The sequence below is a fragment of the Melospiza georgiana genome, chromosome 18 (assembly GCF_028018845.1).
Source record: "Melospiza georgiana isolate bMelGeo1 chromosome 18, bMelGeo1.pri, whole genome shotgun sequence".
In the NCBI taxonomy this organism is placed as follows: Eukaryota; Metazoa; Chordata; class Aves; order Passeriformes; family Passerellidae; genus Melospiza; species Melospiza georgiana.
Window position 1 is genome coordinate 12,735,926 of NC_080447.1, and position 21,465 is coordinate 12,757,390.

The following is a 21,465-nucleotide window of genomic DNA, read 5'->3' on the forward strand; positions in this document are numbered from 1 at the left end:
ATTTAATGTTTTATTAACTGCTACAGTTTTTTAAGCTTGGAAATACCAGGTTTTGATGTGGCTTATTAGAGAATAAACATTCTAAGGGAGAGCTTAAGTGAGCAAAGAGTGGAGTCTGAACTTTTGAAGACATTTTTTTTATTTCTTATTATCTAACTTATTACAAAGATACGTGTTTAAAAATTTAAAAAACCCAAGCAGGTTTGGAAGAGTTAAATTTGTAGATGAATAAGTTAGGGGAAACACTTTAGAGTGCAGACAAAAGGCTCTTTAGGCTCTGGAGCAGAGGAGGGTGCTCTGTGATCCCCAGCTGGGGGGACAGGCTGTTCTGGCTGAGCCCTGCTCCAGCTCAGAGCAAACCCAGCTGGAACACTGTGTGGTGGAGCAGTTGGAGTGCTCTGCCTGTGCAGGATAATGACTCCCAGCTGGGGGCTGCTGTCCCTGCAGGAGCAATCTCTGCTTTGGCCTCTGCAAGGAGAAAAATCCCTCCCTCCATATTTAATGCTGGCCAAAGGGAGTTTAATAACATCCAGGGAAGCAGGAATTAGCAAAGGGCTGTGAGGCTCCTCCAGTGCTGCCTGTGCACTCTGGGAGCCTGGAGCTGCTCCCTGGGCCTGACTGTGCTCCCTTTCCCCAGGCTGTGTGGCAGCTACCCCCAGGAGATCATCGTCCCTGCCTGGATCACGGACAAGGAGCTGGAGAGCGTGGCCAGCTTCCGCTCCTGGAAACGCATCCCCGCCGTGGTGTACAGGTGAGCAGAGCTGGGCAGCCCTCCCCAGGCTGCAAACAGGCAGTGCTGGCAAGGAAAAGCTGCAGTAACCCACAACTGGGAATTCTGGAGGTGCTCAGGCTGCTCTGGGTAAGGCAGATGCTCCATGTGCACTCTGAGTGGGAATAATGGGCTGTATTTAGAATTCCAAGCACACGCTGGAGGAGCACTCAGCATTTGCATCTCCTGCAAATCATTCCTGGGGCAGTCACCCCAGTTAAGATTGATTTTTAACTTTTCTTAATGTGAAAATGAAAAAATGGGAAATGAAGACATCAGAGGAGAGCTGATAAATGGCCTCCCTGGCTGGGTACTCCTTTGGCTTTTCCCTGACTCATCTGGCTGAGTCTCAGACTGCAGTATAAACAAGGACAAACACCAAAATTACTTGAAGGAGATCTAAAACTCACATTAAAAATTAATGTGCAGTTTAGCTCTATCTCCATATTTTAGATAGTTTTAATTACACAGACCCTTCCTTAGACTGAGTCCAGCAATTCTTCATAATAAAACTGCTTGTCTGAGAGAATGGGTTTTGGCAGCTTCTTTAATAAGAAACACATTATTAAAGAATTATTTGTTTTTTATTAAAGAATTATTAAAGAATTATTAAATTCTAAATTATTAAAGAATTTTTTGTTTTTTCAAAATATTTTGAATTTTGTGGATACTTGGTGGCTGCCCCATCCCTGGAAGTGTCCAAGGCCAGGTTGGACAGGGCTTGGAGCAACCTCATCTAGTGAAAGGTGTCCCTGCCCATGGCAGGGGATGGAATGGAATGAGCTTTAAGGTCTGTTCCCCCCCCCAAACCATTCCATGATCCTATAAACCTGTCACTTAATACCATGGCCCCTTCCCTGCATGGTTATCCTCCCATGAATCTTTAAAATCTCTTTAAAACATCAGATGACAAAGGGATTAAAAAGATAATGAATGCTGATATTCCCTAAGCCTGGGCACCCATTCCTGATGAACATGAGCAGGAAAGCTGGCAGGTGCTTGGAGCTTGTGTCAGAGGAGCCAAGGGCAGGAGAGCTGTAGGCTACAAAACTCTATTTGCTGAGCTTAAGGGTTCTTGTTCAGTGAAGGCAGAACAAATTGGCTCATGGCAGCAAACCATTACCTTTAAATCCTCCTGTCTTTCCTCCCAAACAACAAAGGGGTTTAGTGTGGTCTCTTTTGGAATGGTGAAGGGGTTGTTCTCTCCTCTGCTCAGCTCTCGGAAGGGGAAAATGTTTTCCAGCATATGCTAACACTTTGAAAACTGTGTGTTTTATTATTAGAGTAGTAAATGTGTGTGTATATATATTATATATATGTATAAAGGAGAATAATATGATTTATGTGTGGACTTGGGTTCAGCTTTTGGTCCTTTTCTGCAGTTGTCACATAATTAGGGGACACCTCACCTGCAAACACACTTCCCCAGGGCAGCATTCCCCCTGCTGTCATCACTGCACAGAAGGAAAACACTTTGTTCTCATTCCTGGGAACACCTTGCATTCCAGGGGTTTATAGGAGAGCAATTGAAAAGTCAAAAGACCACAGAGACTGAAATTGTTCTGTCCCCATGTTCAATTTTCATCAGTTCTGCTGAGGCTCTGGGTGGTAAACCACACATGGGGATTCATTGCTGAGCTTCAAATCAGCGAGAGAAAAGTGTTGCTCTTTTTTGATTTCTTTTTTTTCCTTATCTTGACATTTGGTAATAGATTTTTCAAGACATCCAGTTCATCACTCTGGGCTCTAATAGAGCTCACAGCAGTGAGGGGAGGAGAATTTCTGAGTTTGACTGGGCTTGGAGCATCCTGGTCTAGGGGAAGGTGTCCCTGCCTGTGGCAGGGAGTGGAACAGGATGAGTTTGAAGGTCCTTTCTTTCCCACCCAAATAATTTTATGACTCTATGATTGGGATTCCATATACTATTTTTATATATATATTAAAAAAAAAGCCAGCTTTTTTCAGGGGCAAGAGCTTACTCAACATTTTTTATCCACAGAAATTATTTTGGGACTTAATGATTTTAGTTTCAGTCTTGATCACATTACTAAAAAACTTTTTGCTTTACTTCATGGGAAAAAGAAGTAATCTGAATTTTTTAAAAATAAGTCCAATCACTTGTCTCAGTTACAGATCACTGGGACAGAGACCAGAAACACTCCCTGGCAACAGGAGATTCATTGTCCCTGTGCAGCAGTCCAGGCTGAAAAGCCCAGCAGGCTGATTTGGAGACAAGCTCCAGGAATGCTCCGTGGGGATTGGACTGTCAGGAGCATTGCTTCCATTCTATGATCAGATTTCTAAAGAAATCTCACACCAGACCCTGCAGTTTTTCTTTCTGTTTCCAATTTTTTCAGCCTATTCACACATTTCATAGAGTCACAGAAAGGCAGATGGGGTTAGAAGGGAACTTAAAGCTCATCTGATTCTACCCTCTGCCATAGGCAGGGACATCTTCCACTATCCCAGGTTGTTCCATGCCCTGTCCAACCTGGCCTTGGACACTTCAGGGATCCAGGGGCAGCCACAGCCTCAACCTCTCTGGGAACAATAATTTATGTAGATAAATCTGGTCCCAAAAACTCAGTGTTATGGAGAATACTCTTAGGATTTTTTGGGAAGACAATAGCAAGGGTTTCCTCCTACCTTGTAGAAACAGCATCATGAGAGCCTCCCTGAAGGTTCTCTGTGTGGAAGTGTCCTTTAGCCTTGCACTGCTGAGGGTGAGCACACAGGCCCAGGGATCCTGGGCACACAGAAATTCTGTTCCTGCTGTGATTAACATCCCTGAACTGCAATAAAGGGATTTCCATTCTGCTGCTGATGGTTCAGAAATGCAGCACAGGGAGCAGTTCACCTTTCCCTGCTCCTCACTGCTCTGTGCTTAAAAGGACTTGGGGGATTTATTGTTGTACTCCAGCATGGTTTGGACATGGGGAGGATGAAGCCTGTGCAGAGATGTACATGTGTCCTGCAGCTGTACAACAGCTTGTAAAGGGCTTTAGAGTTACCTAATGCTGATTTACTCCTGGTTTCTGCAGGGGGCTGCAGGGTTTTTTATCCCTAGGGAGTTTCCCATGGAGGTTTTGCTTTAAGTTTTTTGAATCATTTTGTTCCTGAGCTCTGAGTGATGCCCTCTTATCCCAGCTCTGTCCCTGGGGATCTTAGCATCACACTGGCTGCTCTTTATCCCTGTGGCCAGTCCAGCTGGAATGAGTGGAATTCTTCAGCCCTCCAACATGCCCCTAACTAGAATTGTGTGCTGATTTCTGGTACCTCTGAACATGGCAGATTTGTGCAGGGCACTGCTGGGACTGCACAGCCACCAACGAGCTCATCTCCCAGCCTAATGATTCTTCATTATTTGTATAATGCGAGGCAAGGACCTGGAGATGAAAATATAACTCTTTATGAACCTATGAAAATTATTCTGCAGCAGGTAGTAATGAAATCTGGGAGAACATATGGAAAAATAAATGAGCTGCTCTGTTCAAAATAGATTTCTTACACATATAATGATGTTTTATTTTCTTTTATTTGTGCAAGCGTGGCGGGGAACTGGGTGGCCTTTCAGTGATTGGCACGTATTTTTTCCTGAACTAATTTGCTGTGGGTAGAGCTGTTTGTGGAAGGCCATTAATTCCAGCAGAAATCCATTTCCCTGTGCCTGCAGTCGGCTGGCACCTGGTGTAAGAGCCGCGGCTCCGCATCGCTTTTCCTTTGCCTCGCTTAACGCAGCGTGTCACTGCTTCCTCTCACTGAAGGGATTTTATATGAAACAATTATAAAAGAGCTATGAGAAGTACTTCAAACCCATATCCCAGCCCGTTTGATCACTTGGAGGCTGAGCAGCACGGAGCCTGTGCCTGTGTTGCTGTTGGATGAGGAGCAGGAGGCGGCGGCGCCCACGCGGTGCCCGCGGGGACGCTGCGGAGGAGGTGCTGCAGCACCCGGGGGTGACAGCTCTGACAGCACAGCACAAACCAGCCTGTCACACCTCCAGAAACATCCATCACACTGCTCAGAGCCAGAAAGTCTACACTGGTTGCTTTGGGTGGGCTGGTTTCCTGTTCAGGGCTGTTAAGATTTGCTTAAAGGTTAAGCTGACCCTCAGCACTCTGGGCTCCCTGCTTAGAGGGAAGTGAGCAGCTCCTGGCTGCCCTGGAGCTGAGGTGGGCAGTTGGTTTGCAGGAAGGTTCTAAAATCTTTTCCTGCATCATAACATACAGGAATTGTAATTGGCAGGTGCACGCTGGATATCCAGGGTTCTGGGGGGACTCCTGGGTGAGGAAAGCATTGCCCAGAGGCACCTCTGCTTGAAAAGCTGTGATTCCCAGAAATGCACCCCTGCCCTGGGCTGATCCAACAGTGTGGGCAGTAGGGAAAGGGGGAATTCTGCTCTGCCCTGCTCAGGTGAGACCCCACCTGCAGAGCTGCCCCAGCCCTGGGCCCAGCACAGCAGGGACCTGGAGCTGCAGGGGAGAGCCCAGAGGAGGCACCAGAGATGCTGCAAGGGCTGGAGCCAGGCTGGGAGAGCTGGGGGTGCTCACCTGGAGAGGAGAAGGCTCCAGGGAGAGCTCAGAGCCCCTTGCAGGGCCTGAAGGGGCTCCAGGAGAGCTGGAGAGGGACTGGGGACAAGGGATGGAGGGACAGGACACGGGGAATGGCTCCCAGTGCCAGAGGGCAGGGATGGATGGGATATTGGGAATTGGGAATTGTTCCCTGGCAGGGTGGGCAGGCCCTGGCACAGGGTGCCCATCCTGGATCCCTTGGGCAGTGCCCAAGGCCAGGCTGGACACTGGGGCTGGGAGCAGCCTGGGACAGTGGGAGGTGTCCCTGCCATGGCAGGGGTGGCACTGGATGAACCTTAGGACTCTTCACAGCTGAAACTGTTCTGTGATCCATTGCCTTAAACAGAGAAGAGCCATGTGGATGAGTGCTGAGATATTCCAGCTGGGACATGAGGCAGGGATTAAATGTTTTGAGGTTCTGAGGTGCCCCAGAAGTTGTGTGCTGCTCTGGCCACTCCCCCTGCACCTCTCTGCACCCACAGCTGGGCCTCCTTTCCCCAGGGCTGAGCTCCCTGAGTTCAGGGTGCTGCTGGGCAAGGTCAGGGGAAGTTTGTTCCTTCCAGCTGCAAACACTTCAGTGGCTGGTGAGTCCAGAGCTGGTGGCAGCAGGGGGATGTGCCAGCACAAAGGCAGTGAGTGGAATTACTGTGATAATACATTTCAGTCCTCTTTTTATAATAGATTATAGGGGAGAGTTTTCATATCTCTTTCAGAGCATGTTTGCAATGGTTCAGTAAGCTTTAATTATTCCAGGTCTGTTCTTTTTGCATAGTACAAGAAGCCAGGTCAGATTTAAGGAAATAACTACTAACTCTTCTGATATGTGAAACAAATTTTTTTTTTTTTTAATGTCACCTCCCAGGAGATGAGAGCCATGTCCAGGTTAGGGTATTCTCAGTTATCCCCCATCCATGCTGAATTCCTCTCTCATGTCTCAATTGCGGTTCCACAAGACTCCCCAGCTTTCACAGGCCAACAGGCCAAAATACTGAGCAAGAGGATGCTCTATTTTCTCTTGTGACCTTGCTTTGACTTCCACCTGTCAGTGACTGTGGTCACAGCCATCATTCTGTAGGAAAGCTGGATCCCAGGTTGGGGACAACTGCTGAATGATGGTCCCTGCTGGGAATGAAGCTAGTGCAGCACTCCACTGAACTTTCTGTGCCCTTCATGTTGACTCTTGGCTGTGTTTGCAGGCACCAGAGCAATGGGGCAGTGATCTCCCGCTGCGGGCAGCCCGAGGTGAGCTGGTGGGGCTGGAGGAACGCCGACGACGAGCACCTGGTGCAGTCCGTGGCCAAAGCCTGTGCCTCAGACTCCAGGTCCAACAGTAACAAGTTAATGAATGGGAATTGTTCCAGAGATCTGCCCAACGGAGGGGACCTCTCTGATGTGGAATTTGGTAAGGCTGCCACTGTTGCTTTCTGCCGAGGGCAGAGTTTTGTGTAAAAGTTTAATCTCTGGTGCCGTAACAGAGGGAATCTGCTGTATTCAGACCCCATTGTGCAGTGCCTGTGCATTGTGGGGGTGAGGGAATTGTGCTGTAACCAATGTCAGAAGGATCCTCTGAGCTCATCACCTGTTTCCTCCCCCCCAGACTCCTCCATCTCCAATGCCTCAGGAGCAGAGAGTTTGGCAATCCAGCCTCAGAAGCTTTTGATCCTGGACGCGCGATCTTACGCAGCAGCCGTGGCCAACAGAGCCAAGGGGGGTGGCTGTGAGTGCCCAGGTGAGCCAGGGGGTGGCTGTGAGTGCCCAGGTGAGCCAAGGAGGGTGGCTGTGAGTGCCCAGGTGAGCCAGGGTGGCTGTGAGTGCCCAGGTGAGCCAAGAGGGGGTGGCTGTGAGTGCCCAGGTGAGCCGAGGAGGGGGGATGTGAGTGCCCAGGTGAGCCAAGGAGGGTGGCTGTGAGTGCCCAGGTGAGCCAGGGTGGCTGTGAGTGCCCAGGTGAGCCAGGGGAGGTGGCTGTGAGTGCCCAGGTGAGCCAAGGAGGGAGGATGTGAGTGCCCAGGTGAGCCAGGGGAGGTGGCTGTGAGTGCCCAGGTGAGCCAGGGGGTGGGTGTGAGTGCCCAGGTGAGCCAGGGGAGGTGGCTGTGAGTGCCCAGGTGAGCCAGGGGGTGGCTGTGAGTGCCCAGGTGAGCCAGGGGAGGTGGCTGTGAGTGCCCAGGTGAGCCAAGGAGGGGGGATGTGAGTGCCCAGGTGAGCAGCATTCCTCCTCAGCTTTCCAGACAATCAAAGGGATTTGCTCCAGTGTGATTACCCTGACACCCTTCAGCTCTGTCTGTACACTGCTCATCTGTCTGAAGGTTCTGGATCATGGCAGCCCCCAGGCAGCCCTTCAGAGGGCAGGTTGAGCTGTTAATTAGTCTGTTCTCAGGTCATTAACCCAGCTGGCAGCAGTGCTCAGTGAATGCTGAACCCTGTGGAATCTGCTGAAGAGCTTTCCCTTGCTGAGTCAGATGTATAAACTAGAGAGAGACAAAGGTGTCCAGTGTGCTCATGTCTAAAACCCCTGAGCATGTAAAACCCACTGGCTGCAGAGGAGAAGAATATTCTAGAATGGCTGTGCAAAATACAACTTCTCAGCAATTCCCCTAAAGCTGAAGCATTTTTCAGTATTTGTATCATAGCAACTGCAATCCTGCCTCACCTTGCATGTGTAATACAGTTGCAACACCACATTCTGTGTTCTTTGGCACTTGTGAACTGGTGGTTTTATAAACAAGGTATTATTTATGGTCACTGTTGGGTATTAATGCAGCCTGTTAAAATTCCATGAGTGGAGAGGCTAGAAAAAAATCCCAGACAGAAAAACTGGAGATAAGATAACGAAAGCTCATTTGACCTTTTATTTTGGTCTTTGCTGCAATAGCTGCATTTTGATTCGTAGCCACCAGTTTAAAAAAAATTACAGGTGTCCATTTAACACCTCAAAACCACTAAATAATTCTTCATCAAAGAGTAAAATTTCAAAACAGAAAAGCACAGTATACAGGAAGTTTGATTTTCTTCCTGTATATTGGCTTTTTAATTTTGTAGAGAAGGTTTTCAAACAGCTTGTCACCTTCAGTAAAACCTGTTTTGCTTTTTGCTGCTAACTTTTCTGCAGGTATTGCCAGGTCTGCTTCATTCTCTGTATAAAAATAGCTCTTCTGTGCTGTGCTTTAGATATAATTGAGTAAAAATACAAAAAAACTCTGAAGTTGTCTGAGGCTGCTCCTGGAGTTGCAGTCCCTCATTGTGTTTGGCCCAGCATTTGTTGGACTGATAAAGAGTTGGGAAATCAAATGATACAAAACATCACAGACTCCTGAATTTTCTTGTGCAAGCTCTCAGTATCCCAGATCCTGAATCCTGATTATTTTTCTCCTGTAGAAATGGTCATTTTAGTCACTGTGTGATCATTCTTGTGCAGACTGGAGCGTCACAGCAGAGGGAAGCCTAAATCTTGGGAAAACTATGAACTGGTATTTTCTGGCTCTCTTTAGGTGCCCCCTGAGCACTGGCCCTGTCTGTTCAGGCCTCCAGTGTTGCTTGAGCACATCCAAAGTAATTCCATGTATTTTGGTTCCCTGAGCTCCTGATATTTTTCACATGTGTGATGCTTCCTCATACAATTCCCCTCAGAAGAAAGCAGTGGATGAAGAAACCTTTCAGCCTTTTTGAGTGCTTAGGAACAAGAATCTGAAATCTAACTTAAATCCATAAATTACTAATTAAATATTATTTATGTTTCATATCTTTTGATGTTTCTCAGTCTTTTTACAAACATTCTGGAACCTGGAGCGCAGGAATTCCCAGAGGTTTGCACTCTGCTTTTTGTAACCTGAAATGAAACATTTGAAATAAATACAGCAGGACTTTGCTAAATGCTTCCTGTTTTGCTGGCCTGTCATGTCTGGAATACCCAGCGAGCTCCAAGGACTTACAGAATCTTTGTAAACAGATTATTTCATCTGTCCACAGCAACAGGGGTTTGTTTTCATGAAAAAAATCCTCTTTTAGAAAGGTGGTTGTTATTTTCTTCCCTCTGTCTTGCCCTCTACCTGCAGAATATTACCCCAACTGTGAAGTGGTGTTCATGGGGATGGCAAACATCCACTCCATCCGCAAGAGCTTCCAGTCGCTGCGTCTGCTCTGCACACAAATGCCAGATCCAGGAAAGTAAGTGGAAGTTTGGGGGTTTGGGCCCTTGGTTCCATGTTTCTGCAGCCACATTCTTCTGCTGATGATTTTTTAATTGAAATTCAGTGGATTTTCCCTTGGTAATAGTGCTAAGCTGTGTTTTTCCATTTTCATGGAAGTCATTGGTTTATTCTGATTGAAGTGAACATAGCAAATTAGTTCTGAAATGAGAGTGGAGCCTTGAATATTGATACCAGAGTGCTGTTTCTTCTGGTGGACTTCTGAGCACTCACACTTAGGCTGATCTGCTATTCCCAGCTTTTTATTAATCCTCACTATTGCCTCACATCTGGAAAACTGTGGTGGTGTTCCATATACTTCACTCATTTATAATGTCATTTCAGGAGAATATTTCATAACCTTCCAGTGCTGTGGGGTAACTATCCTGTCATGGGGGTCCTCACTGTAGTTACCCCAGTCCTGTTTCCCCTCCCACTCCCCTGTTTGGAATTTGCTGCTAAACCCTTCCATGGTCTCAAAGTAGATGCAAACCTTCCCAGATTCTGGCAGTTCCTTGGGTTGGCTTGGTGGCTTTGCTGCTTCCACCTCTGGGAAAGCGTTAACAAGACACAAGTGAAAAATGCTACAGACTGACACTCACAGCTTATTAAAACAGCAGCTTTGCTGTGATAAACTCAGACATCCAAACCTGCAAGCATTTTAAAAGAGCAAAAACTGTCTTGCCTGCTTTCCCTCTAGTTGGCTGTCAGCTCTGGAGAGCACCAAGTGGCTGCAGCACCTGTCAGTGCTCCTGAAGTCCGCGCTGCTGGTGGTGCACGCCGTGGACCGCGACCAGCGGCCCGTGCTGGTTCACTGCTCCGACGGCTGGGACCGCACGCCCCAGATCGTGGCCCTGGCCAAGCTCCTGCTGGACCCCTACTACAGGACCACAGAGGTGGGTAAAGCAGGGTCTCTGCAGGGAGTCTGGCTGTGACTTACTGCAGGTTTCTCCCCTGGCAAAGGCATTGAAGCTGGCAGGAGTTTGTCACCTGTAGTCTGCAGTGACTGCCAGGTGTAGGTGCCTGTGTTACTCAGGAGTAGCTCGTGTTCCCTCTGCTGTAACTGCACAGTCATGGTCTGTGCTTCCCCATATTTAGGTTAGGAATATGGAGTACAAAGTGCTGCAGTTGCAGCTTCTGCTGCATCCCTGCAGGTTCTCAGCCAAGCACTGATAGAGAGCCTTTCTCTTTGCTGCATTTCCCAGCTGCATGGTTTTCCAGTTTTGCATTTCCATTCCCCTCTGTCGGTTATATTTCTCCTGCTTTTCCCCTGTTCCATCACTTTGCAGCACTGTGGGTCGTGTGCTGGCTGGCTTCCATCTGCCAGCCCACAGGCAAGATGCCTTTGTTGTCCAGGACAGAACTCTGTGTCTGAACACTGCTGGGAGCTGCTGCTTACAGCCTCACACACACTTGGACCAGGAGCTGGAGCTGCCTTTTGGATGGAAGTGTGAAAACTTCCTGGATCCTTTTCCTCATGGATTCTAGAAGCTGGCATCCATCAGGCAAAATGTGCTGCCCTGGTCTGGGCACAGGATCTGCTCCTGGTCCTCCAAAGGGTGCTGTCCTTGCTGCTTGGGGAGCAGAGTTGTGCTGTGCACACTCTGAGCCTTCTCTGTCACCCAGAGCAAACCATAAACTGTAACTGTCTGTACCAGGATTAGAAACATCGAGGAGAATGAGTTTTCAGTGCTGTCAGATTTAAAGCTTTTCAGCTGCCAGCCATTATTTTGGCTCTAATCACAGCCATTATTTTGGCTCTAATCACAGCCTTCGACTCCATAAACATTCTCTACAATTTTTCTTTCCACTAAGAACCAAAACCTGCCTGCCCTGTGATGGATTTCAGGTCCTGTGAGACAAGATGTGACATTCAGCTGCTCGCCCAGGCACTGCTTGGGAATGTTCTTTGCCCTTTTCATGAAAAATCACTCAAGTGAACCTTTAATCAACCTTGTGACTGCTGTACACACAGACAAGCACCTGCTCCCCCTGAGCTTGGATGTCCTGTTGTGGATGGATGGTTTTCTTTCCTGACAAGTGGATCTGACCATCATTTTCAAGAAAAGTTTTTATATAACTTGTCCAAATACTGGATACCATGATCCAGAAGCTTTGGCAACATGAAGTTCCTACTTTTCACTGCCTGGATGAGATAGGGCTCATATCAGGATCGTCCCTGCCAGTCACTGAGGGCTTACCCTGCCTTATTCCCTTTCCTTTTCATGTAGTTTGGGAATCCTTATCTGTCCTAATTCCATTTCAGAGCACAGAGGCATTAGGGAAAGCAGTAAAGAGAAGTAATGAGCCCAGTGCTGAGGGGAAATAGGAGAGAGGACACAGCAATTCCCACAAGTCTCAGACCATCTCAGAAAACTGAACCAAAGGAAAATAGGAATCCTTCATCTCTCCTCTCCTCCCTGCAGGGTTTCCAGGTGCTGGTGGAGACTGAGTGGTTGGATTTTGGCCACAAGTTTGCAGATCGCTGCGGCCACGGGGAGAATTCGGACGACCTCAACGAGCGCTGCCCGGTGTTTCTGCAGTGGCTGGACTGTGTCCATCAGCTCCAGAGGCAGTTCCCCTGCTCCTTCGAGTTTAACGAAGCATTCCTTGTGAGTTGGGAGCCTGCTGGGTGATACACTGCTGCTGAGCACTGCTGGAGAGCCTGGGGGCAGATTTTCCCACCTTTTTGTGATGTTTTGTGTCCAAGGCCAGGTTGAACAGGAGTTGAAACAACTTGGGATAGTGGAAGGTGACACTGCCCATGGCAGGGGGTGGAACTGGATGGACTTTAAGGCCCCTTCCCACCCAAATAATTCCATTATTTTATATACACATGAATATATTCTATATATGAATATGTTATATATACGATCTCACGTGATAAAGGGAGCAGGAAAGCTGCCCAGATAGAAGGGACAAAAGCACTTGTGTAACCCACTGGGTCTGTTCACTCTCAAAAGCAAGATCCTCAAGGACTTCTTTTAGACTTTAAAGAAATAAATTATATTAATTGAATAGTCTCACCTAAGAGAGAACATCCACACGGCCTGAAAAAAACCTTCTTACTTCCAATGCAAACTCCCCCCTGCTTGGATCTTGTTTTGACTTGAATACTCCTCCTCTAAAAACAACCTGCTCCATTCATTTTTTTCAGTTTCTTCACTGAAAATGTGTAGGATATAGGAGCTGTGCTTACCTTCTTTGGAAGCAGACAGCATTCCTATTAGGAATTCAGCCAGGATGGTCCCAGTCACTTCTCAGATCTCTGGGGAAGTGGCAGTCATGGACTGCAGGACCAGTAGTCTGAAGAGTAGAAGCTTTTATGAAGTGTCTGATTCACTAAGAGATTTAAGGCACATTCCTGTGATTGTGGCTGACTGGAATTACCACTTGCCAGCTCAGCCATGTAACTGAGCCCGTGTACAGTCCCGGAGTAGCTCAGTTGTGAAATGAGATACAACAGGTAGTAACTGGCTTCACAGCACACTGCTAATCTCCACGGGCTGAGAGAGAACATACTCATGGTGTGCTGGCCTTTGTAGAGTGAACCCCTAATTTATTACAATATTGAACCACTTGTCTTCATTTAAACATCTGAATAGTCCCAAGGAAGTCATTGATATGCCTGAAGTTAAGCTGGCATTTGTTAGGCTGGGCCCAGCATGGAGTGATAAATGATCAGCATTTCTGTGCTGCAGGAATGTTTTGTAGCAGAGGAATCATGATTCTGCTTTGCCTGGCCTGCAGGGCAGTGAGTTTGTATCAACATGACTTGATTAGGAACAAATATTTTGTCTTTCTGTGTTATGTTTTTTCCTGAATTTGTTCAGTTCTGATTTTAAGATTCCTCTCCCGTGTCATTCCTGTGCAATTGGTTTGTAGGGAAGTATGTGAGAAATGCTGGGGTTGCTGCAGCGGCCCTGGGGCGGGGTTTGCTCCGGGGAGGGAAGGGAGCTGAGGCTGAGCCCTTGTCCAGCTGACCCCGTGTGTGTGTGTGGCTCTGTGCAGGTGAAGTTGGTGCAGCACACCTACTCCTGCCTCTTTGGAACATTCCTGTGCAACAATGCGAAAGAGAGAGGAGAGAAACACACTCAGGAACGGACCTGCTCCGTCTGGTCTTTGCTGCGGGCAGCAAACAAAGCCTTCAAAAACCTGCTCTACTCCTCCCAGTCAGAATCTGTACGTACCCAATCCCCTCCTGGGGGAGAGCTGCCCCAAACAGCATCCTGCAAATGGGGGGATGAGAAACAGCCCAGCAGTGGGACCTGGTGCCCTGGGGTTCCAGCACCGCTGAGGGGGTGGCTGCCCCATCCCTGGAGGTGTCCATGGCTGGGTTGGATGGGGCTGGGAGCAACCCAGGGTAGTGGAAGGTGTCCCTGCCCATGGCAGGGCTGGCACTGGGTGGGCTTTGAGGTCCCTTCCAGCCCAAACCCTTGTGTGGTTCTCTGAGCTGTCACCACGGACAGAGAGGTGATTCCAGACCAGCTCAGCTCCCTCTGACATTCACCTTGGAACACCCAGCTCAGGCTGATGTTTGAAGTCTTGGGTTAATTTTGCTGATATTTGGGGAATGTCAAATGCCACCTCAGAAATTTCTCTGTGCTGGAAAGGTGCTTTCTGTGACTAAATGTTTTATTGTTTGTAATGGAAAACATTTCAGGGTTTGATAAATAGACCTCTCTGGAGAACTGAGCTGTGTCAGAGCAGTGACACAAAATTGCCTGCAAACCTAGACACTGTGTCTAAATTAATTTTAAATCTGAACAGAAAAAGTGGCTCAGATTATTTAGTGTATCTTTGTTTCTCTTGATCCCTTCAGGTTTTCAGTTTGGCTCCTCCATGTAGGAGCTCACTGAAGGCTCTGGGAAGGGGCTCAGTTGTGTGTTTGGTACAAGGTCAAGTGAGGGATTCAGGGGTGCAGAGCATGGGCAAGAGAGCAAACACCAAATGACATCATGGTTAGGACTGCAAGGACTTGCATAAATATTTAAACCCTTTTTATTTCTCAGAGTATCAGATGTCATAAACTGAACTGCAAGGACTGTGCAGTGGCTTTGTGTATGACGGATGTGGCTTTCAGTTGTTTCTTAGAGTAAAACTCAACCCTGACTAAGCGGGGAGGAGTACAGTGGTTGTAAAGAGATGAGTTTTCTGCTCCCCTGAGCCCTCCTTGGCTGAGGGTGCCCTGGCTCTGGGCTGTCACTGCAGTGAGCCCCTGGAGCCTTCCCACCTGACCCCCCTGGGGAGAGTTTGTGAGGAAGAGCAGACATAGCCTGGGGGGATCTTAAAGCTGTGGATGCTTCTAGATTTCCATGGAAATGGCAGGAGGGGCATAGAGAGGGCTCTCACAGTGACTGTGTGGACAGGTCTGTCCTTGGGCTGCCCTTCTGTGCTCTATCCCACTTGACCCCTGTTCTCAGGAAATACTCACAAGGACACTCCTTCTGCACGTGGGAGTTTGGGTAATTTCCTGGTTTGGGTTCATTTTCTTGTGGTTTTGCTTCAGGCTGTAAAAGGTGCCTGTGGTGCAACTGCATCTCTTGCAGAGCCAGAGTTATTTAGGAGCAGCAGCCACCCCTGCTCAGTGCCAGGGAAGCAGAGTGTTCAGAGAATCACAGAATATCCTCATTTAGGAAGGGACCCACCAGGATCATACAATCCAACCCCTGAGAGCATTGACAAATGCTCCTGGAGTTCTGGCAGCCTTGGGGCTGTGCCCATTCCCTGGGGAGCCTGGGCAGTGCCTCTCTGGTGGAGCCAGCTGTTCCTCTGCCACTGCCATGGGAAAGTTGCTTTGAAAAGAGTGGAATTGCTAAAATTGTTTTTAAAGTGAAAGTGTTTTTAAAGTGAAGCAGAAAGCATATTCCACAATCAAGGAATCGCTTTTAAGAGCAAGCTGCCTCTTCAAAGAACTGAATAGGTACCCATGCACTGAGTATGTGCCCATGAGTGCCTCCTCTGGAGCCAGGCTGGGCTGTGGTGCATTGGGGTCCATGGAGTGAGTTCAGCTCCCTCTGGCACAGTGCAACACAACACACAAGGGAACATCAGCACTCACATTGAGCCACTGGATTCCATGAGTTGTGAAGGTGTAGGTTCACAGAGAGCTCATTGCAGGAGTTCATCCAGGAGGAGCTGAAGGCTGGCATTTTTCTACCTCTGACAGAAAAAGTCATTCTAGCCCCAAGCCCCAAGTGTGGCTGATGAAAAGGTGTCCATGGTTGGGTTGGATGGGGCTGGGAACCCCAGTGAACTGCCCCCCTCAGAGCTGAATTTCTCCTGCTGGGAGGCAGCAGCTGACCCTTCCCCTGTGCCCCTGGCAGGTGCTGTATCCCGTGTGCCATGTGCGGAACTTGATGCTCTGGAGCGCCGTTTACCTGCCCTGCTCCTCGCCCTCCACGCCCGCCGACGACACCTGTGCCCCCTACCCTGTGCCAGGCTCTAGCCCCGAAGAGCAGCCTCTGGGCAGGTGAGCCTAGAGCCCAGAAATCCCATCCTGTAAAGTAAGATCAACTGAGAATATTGGGGATATGGAAGGACAGTGTTTGGGTGGGAGGGCAGGATTTCTCCTGGGTGTATTGGTGGAACTGTGGGACTGAGCTGGCCAAGCAGAGCCTGTCTGTGGGGTGGGTTTGGGAGCTGTCACACAGCGTGGCAGAGAGAAGCTGGGCAAATAGAGTTCAACTCTGGGTGTCACATAGCCATAGAGAATTCCTTCTATCCTTGTAGGATATAAGCTTTCACTGGTTATCTTGAATTTGAGTTCTTTTTCAGTGTTGCATAACCATTTCTTTGCTTGTTGTACAGTGACTCTGAGCACATGTTAATTAGGAGGTGTGACCAGGCTGTAAGCATTGGGGCTTGCTGGTAGAGGGATTAATCTGGGAATGTTTGAAGTCTGGTTTAACATATTTTCCTTGTGGCAAACAAAGTACTGAAGCAGCTCTGCACTACAGATGGTCGGAATGTGCTCCTGGATGATATTTCCCACAAGTCCATTAGCTGGCAGATGGTTACTGTCCTACCTGGGGGGCTGGTTTTTAACCACAGCAGCTCAGTGTTACAAAAACATCCTCTGACTTGGGGGTGGGATTGTTTGTCCCTTTGCAGGCTACCAAAGACAAGATCCTTTGACAATCTGACGACAGCCTGTGACAGCAGCGTGCCTACAACCAACCGCCGGAGCAGCGACCCCAGCCTCAACGAGAAGTGGCAGGAGCACCGGCGCTCCCTGGAGCTCAGCAGCCTGGGCCCCCCTGGGGACGACCCCTTCGAGGGGGACGGGCTGGGCAGGCAGGGCAGGGCCCCCGTGGGGGCAGAGCTCTCTGTGGCAGCCGGGGTGGCAGAGGGACAGATGGAGAACATTCTGCAGGAGGCCACTAAAGATGATGTTGGGCTGGAGGAGCACTTGAGGGGTGGCCTGGAGGCGGCAGGGAAAGGGGATGAGGTTGGCCTGGATAAGGAGAAGAGAGCTGACAATCTGTGTGGGGAAAAGGCCGAGGTGGATACAGGTACCGTAACGAACAATCCCACAGCCAACCCACACCCAGCCTCACATGGTGCTGCAGAACTCAAAGGACAGCAGGACGAGCACAGCGACCCCAGCTGCGCTCTCCAGAAGGCACCTCAGGGGAGAGGACTGCAGGCTGCTCCTTCTGAGGGCTCTGGAAACAGAGATGCTCCAAACAACACGGAGGAGGAAGGTCTTGGGAAAGGTGATGGAGAAGCAGAGAGCCCGTGCAGCACAGCCCAGGCCAGCCTTGCCTTCCCTCTGACAGCCCTGCTGGAGGAAAGGACATCCAACATCGAAAGCTCCACAGAAACCTTAACAGAGCCCGAAGCAAAGCCCGAGCTCACGGCCAGGGCCCCGTGCCACCGACGTCACCCCTTCGACAACAGCGCTGACGAGCTGTCCCGAACTCTGCACAACAGGCCCGAGGGGGAGTGCATGATAGAGCTCCAAAAACTGGGATCAAGAGTGCATAGGACTTCTGGTAGCAGCACCACACACCTCCCGATGCCTTCCCCTTGTGCCTTGCCTCTAGCAGACCGCAAAGACGAGCTGGTGTATAATGGGGAGCTGGAGCTGGAGAACAAACTGGCGGAGAAGCCGGCGGGATTCGCGGCCCCGAAATTCCCCGCCACCAACGGACACTGCGTCAACGGCGAGGACGGGCGCATCAAGGCCTCGCTGAGCCGGCAGGTGTCCACGGCCAGCTGCAGCTCTGCCCAGCTCCACCTGAGGAACTTGCACCACAAATGGATGTTCAGCCAGCTGGGGAAGCAGCCGGCCAGCAGCCCGGACCAGCCGGCCCGCAGCCACCTGGACGATGACGGCATGCCCGTGTACAGCGACGTCATCCAGCAGCGCCTGCGCCAGATCGAGACGGGCCATCAGCAGGAGGTGGAGACCCTCAAGAAGCAGGTGCAGGAGCTGAAGAGCCGCCTGGAGAGCCAGCTCCTCAACAGCTCCCTGCGGCTCAACGGCGACTACGGCGACGAAGTGGTGAGTGAGCGTCTCTGGGCTGAGCTCACCCAGCCCTCAGCTCCTGGCTCACAGCTCAGGGCCTGACTTTGGGCTCTGACCGACCTCTCCAGGTCATCCTGAGGAGGGCACACACTGCCCAAGTACCTGATAGTGGCAGATGCCTGTGACTGATACTGTCACCAGAGTGCAAATTAAGCCAAAAGGTTTATTTCCAGATGGGTGTTGCACAGCAGCTCATACACCCCTGGCCATACCTAAACACCTTCCCTGGCCTTGGTAAAACCAACCAAACCTTGGTTTACCAAACCTCACTAAAAGCAACCAAACCCTTGGTTTACCAAACATCAATAAAACCAAACAAACCCCTGGTTTACTGCTGTCTTCACTTGGGCAGAGTTATTTTCCTGTGCTGTTTTTGGCACAGGAGCATAGGATGATCCCTTGGTCCTCTGCAGATCCCAGCTGCACTGGCAAGCTCTGTGAGCTCAAACCCATCAGGGTCACACCATCCCTTTCAGGTGCCCCAGGCTCAATGACTGGAATTAATTTCTAGAATTCTAAATTAACTGGAATAAATTACCTGAGCTTTTGTGACAGCTGTATTTCAAGAAGGGTTTTTCTCTCCATTAGGATTTTAAGGGAGCTTCTAAACCATTTGCACTTTTATTTTGAAATGTTTAAATTTGTAAAAGTAGAGACTTCTGTAGAGAATTGTGCTTTCCTGTGGTTTTGAGCACTTGCCTGTAATTCCTGAGGCTGTCGCAACACCCATCAGAAATTTCCTTTTCCTACATGGTTTATATGCCTGCAAAATTGAAAAAAAAAATATTTGTAAGAGGTTCCCAGCTTCTGTTTGTTGAATTCACTGTTTAGAAGTAGCAGAGGTGCTGGATAGTCCCAGGTACGTTTGTTGTGAAAAATCCTTGGAGCCTTTTTGGCTCTTCCCATTGGAGATGCAGCACAAGGTGCTCATTGGGCTCAGTGTCACTGCTAAAAGCTTGAATTCCTTGGAGAAATTGGGTGCTTTGCCTTAATGGACTCTGCTCCCATTTTTTAAGGGCCTTCAGAAGCTGCAGTGTAGGGCTGGCAGTGCCTCCAGAAAATTCCCCATTCTTAAGGACCTGATCTCTACCTTCTCTTTGTGCCTCAGCTTGGGAGTTACAGGTTTTCCTCTGGAACTCCAGGATTGACCATTCCTCAGGCATCAAGATCTATTAACTCAAGGTTTCTTGCTATTTTGATATATTTTAAGGGCTGGCTGAGTTTTAATTGAGTTTAAATCCACCTCTACCTGGATAGACTGTATTAAGGAAGCATTATTCCCAGAACATATACATAGAATATACATGGCTCAAATTCTGAGTTTCCCATATGCAATTTGGCTTGTATTTTCCAGAAGCTTTGCCAGCAAAAGGATATCTGTATTACTAATTATAGTTTTGAAAGTGAAACACCCTTGGAAAGGAATCAGGACCCTGGAATTGGAGCCACAGGGAGCAGGTTTTGGTTAATTACCCAAAGCCTTCCCAGAACTCTGCAGCAGAAACTGGATCCTAAATCCACTCTGCCTCACATCATCCCATCAGCAGAGGGTCCAGGACTGCCCTGTTGGGGTTTCTGGGTGTTATTTGTGTGAACAGGGATCTGGGGGGCTCCGTTCAGCTGTGTTTGTTTGCCAACAGACGTCTATTCCCGACTCGGAAAGCAATCTGGATCAGAACTGCTTGTCTCGCTGCAGCACAGAGATTTTCTCTGAAGCCAGCTGGGAGCAGGTGGATAAACAGGATACAGAGGTACAGACTAAATCCCTGTAAATTGCTCACTCTGGGATAATCCTAATTCAAATTATCCTCTGGCCTTTGGTCGTGTGCCACTTCTTGGGAACTCTTTTCCTTGCGTTCCGCTGGTCTCACAGCTGACATACCAGTACCTGTGCCTATGAGCCCTCTGCTGCACAAGCTCTGGGACTGGGGAGGGGCTCAGCTCAGGAGTGCTGGCACTGCCCTGTCCCTGATGTCACTGGCTGTCCCCACAGGTGACGCGGTGGCTCCCGGACCACCTGGCCGCGCACTGCTACGGCTGCGACAGCGCCTTCTGGCTCGCCAGTCGGAAACACCACTGCAGGTGACTGGGGGGGCTGGGACTGGGGCTGGGACTGGGACTGGGACTGGGACTGGGGCTGGGACTGGGACTGGGACTGGGACTGGGACTGGACTGCCCTGCCCCTGGCACCAGCACGGGCACAGCCCTGCCAGGGTGCTGAGGGAACAGGGCAGCTCCTGCTGCTCAGCTCAGCCCGTGCAAAAGCCACGTTTGGTGTCTGCTCCACTCCAGCCAAAAGAGATCCCACCTTTCTTTCCTCAGACTGGATTTGCAGGCAGTTTAAATTTATGCAAAATAGAGCTTTGTCCTCTTAGCATTCAGAAAGTCATATATGAGTTACATGAAATACAGGAATAGCATCTTCTTCCCATTGCTGGTTGGAAACCTGCTCCTTTCCTTCTCTAACCTTTCTCCCCTTTTATTAACTTGCTCCTACAGAATCTGAATGGAACACCTGAGTGAGGTCAAGGTTTTCTGGATTATTCTTTGCTAGACCTGTTGCCACAGAGGCTGCAGCATCTCAGGCAGCAGCAGGGGCTTGATGAAGAGCCAGAGGCAGAGACCACATGGCTCAAAATGCTGGAGTTAAAGCCAGAGAATCTCCAGTTTCCAGTTCTGTTTCAAATAAATTCCTATTCCTGGTTTCTGCACATGCAAAAACTATTACAGGAACCATCATTTAAATAAATCTCAGTTACCACATTTCGAAGCTCTCCTGCTTTTTGAAGTTGCAAAGAGTTATGAACATAGTTTTGAGTTTGTGTCTGGTTTATCTTTTGCTCCACTTAGTCTTATAAAGTTAACCAAACCCAGGGAAGAAGGAGAAGAATCTGAATTTATTTTTTTTTACCATGCCCACTATGTTTGTGCAAATTTGTACCCCAGGGCTCAGTTCCCTAAACCTGAGCTTGGGACAACTCCCAGAGCTGGATACACACAGGTCAAAATGGACTCAGGGTTTCAGGTCTGGCTCAAATCTCCCTGTAGGTTCTTTGCTCCTTCAGCCTCCATATGTGCAGTGACCCAGCTGTTGGTGAGACCAACACCACGAGTATCTCTGTAGTAAACATTTACACTCCTCCCTGGGAGTGGAAATGAGTTGAACCCCACAGTGTAAGGCCTTGAGCAGAGGAAAACCTTCCAGCTTCCTTGGTTGCCAATGTTTGCTCCCTCTGCCTGTGGCCCTGAGCTCTCTCTCCTCCCTGCAGGGACACTGACCGAGTTGATCAGCTCTGGTGAGCATTTCCAGCAGCCTCTGCCTGTTGTCTGTCAGCCTTTCCTGGGTGACTTCTCCCAACTAACTCAGCTCTTCTCCCTCTTTGTTTCTCACTTGCCTGGAAATCACCAGAA

At 49.1% G+C, this 21,465-nt stretch overlaps 1 protein-coding gene across 4 annotated transcripts in view; it reads left to right on the forward strand.

Moving 5' to 3' along the window:
- The window catches only part of MTMR3 (myotubularin related protein 3), a 75,764-nt gene that overhangs the window by 50,073 nt on the left and 4,226 nt on the right, over nt 1–21,465 (forward strand). For 3 of the 4 annotated variants that reach the window (XM_058036781.1, XM_058036783.1, XM_058036782.1), the window contains 11 exons: nt 638–751; nt 6,537–6,742; nt 6,938–7,069; nt 9,390–9,501; nt 10,222–10,417; nt 11,948–12,133; nt 13,533–13,703; nt 15,848–15,993; nt 16,635–18,030; nt 19,695–19,805; nt 20,048–20,136. In XM_058036781.1, coding sequence (XP_057892764.1) covers nt 638–751; nt 6,537–6,742; nt 6,938–7,069; nt 9,390–9,501; nt 10,222–10,417; nt 11,948–12,133; nt 13,533–13,703; nt 15,848–15,993; nt 16,635–18,030; nt 19,695–19,805; nt 20,048–20,136 — 2,859 coding nt within the window. The remainder of the gene's footprint in view (nt 1–637; nt 752–6,536; nt 6,743–6,937; nt 7,070–9,389; nt 9,502–10,221; nt 10,418–11,947; nt 12,134–13,532; nt 13,704–15,847; nt 15,994–16,634; nt 18,031–19,694; nt 19,806–20,047; nt 20,137–21,465) is intronic. The other variant, XM_058036784.1, reaches the window with a different exon arrangement.